This window comes from Mycetomoellerius zeteki, unplaced genomic scaffold (genome assembly GCF_001594055.1).
Source record: "Mycetomoellerius zeteki isolate Tzet28-1 unplaced genomic scaffold, Tzet1.0 scaffold639, whole genome shotgun sequence".
NCBI lineage: Eukaryota > Metazoa > Arthropoda > Insecta > Hymenoptera > Formicidae > Mycetomoellerius > Mycetomoellerius zeteki.
In genome coordinates this window covers 4,408-8,626 of record NW_017257653.1, presented here as the reverse complement: position 1 = coordinate 8,626, position 4,219 = coordinate 4,408, and the positions used below count along the sequence as shown (strand labels likewise).

General features: G+C 36.6%; 1 protein-coding gene across 1 annotated transcript; it reads left to right on the top strand.

The window, feature by feature from the left end:
- The first annotated feature begins 677 nt into the window (after positions 1-677).
- On the top strand, positions 678-3,606 carry LOC108728713 (uncharacterized). Its single transcript, XM_018457447.1, has 3 exons — positions 678-972; positions 1,078-2,900; positions 3,469-3,606. The coding sequence occupies exons 1-3, from the start codon at positions 678-680 to the stop codon at positions 3,604-3,606; spliced, it is 2,256 nt and encodes a 751-aa protein (XP_018312949.1).
- Positions 3,607-4,219: the final 613 nt, after the last annotated feature.

Here is a 4,219-nt window from a genome sequence, read left to right as displayed (position 1 = left end):
ATCGGTTCTGCAGTGATGCTAGAAGGAGGAGGCCGGGAGAGGCGAGAGGCGAGCAACATGCAACGATAGTGGAGGGGATGCGCACAAATGAAAATCGCGTGCGTGGAGTCACACGCGATTTTCATTTGTGCGCATCCCCTCCACTATCGTGTTGCTCGCCTTTCACTTCTGGCGTCACTGGTTCTGAGCTCTGCTTATCGCGGACGCTATAATACGCGATACGCGCGGTCCCTCTAGGCAGCCCCTACGCTTAACGCGCTGCATAGCGCTATCTATTGCTTGCTCCTCCCGATGTTAGAGTTATAAGCGGCTGGCTTCTTCGTAGGATATCGCACGGTGTCCCTTTTATCTACGAAATTTTTACTTTTCATTAAAAATTACAGTTTTAATTAGATTATTACGTTTCCACTAATTTTTTTTACTTCTATCCTATATTATATTCACAGATAAAAGAAAACATACGTTATAAAAAATATTAAATACAGTTATAGTTATAGAGTAAGGGTGATTTCACAGGTTTCTTTTTAAAAAAAAAAAGCTTTTTCAATTTTTCTAACGACCTGTGAATCCATCATAAAATGAAGAAATTTAAAAGCGGTTTTCAAAAGAGAAAACAAAAACAAGAACTTGAAATACAGCTAAAAAAATTGCCTAGAGTAGACAATTATTTTATGGCAATGGGAAAACAATCCCATGAACATACGACAGGTCAAAGCAGTCAAGAAGAATATTCTGGCAGTAGTGCCAGTACATCTTCTGAAACTGTAACTAATGCAGATTTTGAAATTAAAAAACTTTCGGAATCTGACATAAATAAGGTAGAAAATACAGATGAGGACGAAGACATGAAAGAGCTGGAAGTGCAAGAAGTACCAGGGCCTGACGTTGAAACTGAAAAATACACTAAGGCCAATGATATCGGTCTTTGGACAGCATTAAATACTGATGACATCGCAGATTTAATTCAAGAAGGTTCGGAAAATTATCAGCATTGAACGGGCCCATTTCTAAAATCGAAACAATCATTTCAAAATCAGATTAGATATTGTTCGGCTGGTCTCTTTCTGTCAACAAAAGCTAATGGAGAAAAATATTATAGAGAATGGCTAACATATTCGCCAACCACTGGTCGAGTTTATTGTTTCTATTGCAAGATCTTTTCATCGTCATCTGTAAAGTTAGCTAATGATGGTTTTAACGATTGGAGAAATCCAGCTGTAATTCGACAACATGAAAACTCAGAAGATCATAGATGTGCTTTACTTATATATTTGACGCGACGGCGAGGACTGAGCTTAAATACACACCTTGATAAGCAAATAGAGATTGAAAGAAAATATTGGAGACAAGTAGCTGAACGCTTGATCGCAGTTATTTCCACATTGGCGGAACGTGGATTAGCGTTCAGAGGCGATATTGAACGTTTTGGAGCATTACATAATGGAAACTATCTTGGTCTACTGGAACTTATTGCAAAATTCGATCCTTTTCTTGCAAACCATATAGAACAGTATGGCAACAAGGGTACTGGAAAATCTTCATATTTGTCTAAAACAATATGTAACGAACTCATTCATCTGATGGCTGAAAAAACGAGAACTTCAATTTTGAAAGACTTAAAAAAAGCTGGATATTTCAGCTTATCTGTCGACTCAACACCAGATCTTTCACACGTTGATCAATTAGCGGTTATTGTCAGATATGTTTCACCCGACGACGGTTTCCCAATCGAACGCTTTTTAACGTTCTTGCAATTAAATGATCACAGTGGAAAAAATATAGCTAATGTCGTACTTAATTATCTTGAGAATAATTGCAAAATTGACTTTAATAAGTGCAGAGGACAGTCATATGATAACGCTGCCAATATGTCAGGAATGTATAATGGCATGCAGAAAATCCTTCTGGACAAAAATAAATTTGCTGTATACTTTCCATGTGGTGGGCATTCACTAAATCTTATTGGTCGTGCCGCAGTTGATTGCTGCTTACCCGCGGTAAATTTCTTTGCTATTATACAGCAAGTATATACATTTTTCTCTGTTTCTACAAAACGTTGGACTGTTTTAAAATCGTGTTTGGTCTCTGACTCAACGGTACCAAAACGACTTTGTGATACGCGATGGGAGGCACATGCAAAGACTGTTTCAGCTATATCCGATGGTTATGAATCAATTATTGATGCTCTTCATTGTTTGTATACAAACGAGTATGAAAAAGGTGATACACGACGAGAAGCTGGTATTCTTCAGGAAAAAATGGAGGAATTAGAGTTTGTATTCATGTTAGAATTTTGGAATCGTATATTAGATGAGTTTCATAAAACCAGTAAAGCTCTGCAAGATTCAAAAATATCCCTCAGTACCTGTGCAAAGCTCTATTCATCGCTATTACAGTTTTTAAAGAAAAACCGAGACAGTTTCGATGAATTTGAAGCTAGAGCTAAAGAACGTTTACCTGATGTGAATTACAAAGCTGAAAATCAACGTCAAAGACGTAGGTACCTAAATGTACCTAATGTTGATGAAGATCTTTCGGCAAGAGATAAATTTCGCATAAAAGCGTTTATTGTTATGATGGATACGCTTGAAGCAAACTTACAGAAAAGAGCACTAATTTACCAAAATATTGCAGACAAATTTTCTTTCTTAGTTGATTTAGATGTCCCTGACAGTGAACTTCAGAATGGCGTGAAGTGTTTAATGAAAGATTATCCTGAAGATGTAGATATCAACCTTATCGGAAAAGTTAAACATTTTCATATTTACGTGAAGATGCACCATGCCGCCAATAATCAAAATTTAAACCACCAGGATCTATATCAAATAATCTTTAAAGATAAACTTAATTTAGCATTTCCCAATGTGGAAGCAACGCTACGGTTGTTTCTAAGTCTTATGGTGACTAATTGTTCAGGAGAACGGTCATTTTCGCGGTTAAAACGCTTAAAAAATGAATTACGCACCACCATGCTTCAACAAAAATTATCAGACCTTGCTATTTTATGTATTGAAGCTGAAAAACTTCGAACTTTATCATTTGACGATATTATTGATGACTTTGCAAAGCTAAAGTCTCGTAAAAAATTTTTCTAAAAGTACTACTTTTTAAAAAGATAACAACTAAAAAGAAATATTAAAAAAGTAAAAAATAAAAAAATTTTTAAAGTAAAAAATAAAAATTTTAAAAGAAAAAAAATTTTAAAAAAATTTAAAAAATACAAAAAAATTGTTTTAAACTCTATCGATAGATTCTCACCTTGACGCGGTGATGGAGCTTGCTTGACTAAGAGGAATCTTTTAATAGCGATATTTAAAATAGCTTATTATAGGGCTTTGGGATAGGGCCCACCTACCGTCGTAGCTTGGGGCCTCTGTATACCTTAGTCCGGCACTGACTAATGCATTTTTATTCTCTGCTAAAAAAGTGAATAGCGATCAAAAAGTGCTTTTGTTCTCTTTTTTCCAGAAAGCGCTGCTAGCGATGTCAGAGAACGCTATACGCGGCAGCGGCATCTTCAACCCGCATCAGCACGTCGATTGCGAACTCTTAGCTTTAGTTTTTAATCCGTATGAAGGAAACGATGTAAAAAAAAAATACGAATAAAATATTTTTCATTCGCATCACATATTTCTTTATTTCCCAGCCTCGATGCGCTATCGCACTCCGTTTAGATAAACAGCAGCCGGCGTCTCTCGTGTCTAGAGTTCCTTAGTTCTATAATCTGTCAACGCTTAAGATCAAAAGTGTTTTATACACAACTGTTGCCTGTAAATAATATCCTGGGTACCTTCGCTGCAACGAAGGATTACTCTCGGTGTCTGTCTTTGTCCAGTCTTGTTCGCGCGCAAGAGACTGTACTCGATGTGCGTGACTTCAACCTTACCATTTTTAAAATTTATTTTTTATTTTCTTTTTTTTACACGAATCATGTATGTACTCTGTGCCATTTAGAGAGTACATACACAATTCGTAACACATACGGTATTTTTTCGGGATAGTTCAGTGATTTTACTTATAGTGCAATGAGTGATCATCGAAAAGGGGCATTGAAAGGGGGAGGAGAGGAAGAGGATCCTCTTGTTAAATTTGAGAACAACAATGTTATAATTAAACTTGATAAACTATTCGTGTCAGAAATAAATCTTTTTTACGAGCTCCTTGAGATTGGTGAGTTGGAGGAGGTGGAGGAGGTGGAGGAGGAGGAGGAGGAGGAGGA

Excerpts from the sequence above, each read along its gene's own strand:
- LOC108728713 (XM_018457447.1), top strand. The coding sequence starts at position 678 with ATGGGAAAACAATCCCATGAACATACGACAGGTCAAAGCAGTCAAGAA. Across the intron at positions 973-1,077 it reads CGCAGATTTAATTCAAGAAG|CTAATGGAGAAAAATATTAT; the intron begins GTTCGGAAAATT and ends TGTCAACAAAAG. Across the intron at positions 2,901-3,468 it reads GGTTGTTTCTAAGTCTTATG|AAAGCGCTGCTAGCGATGTC; the intron begins GTGACTAATTGT and ends TCTTTTTTCCAG.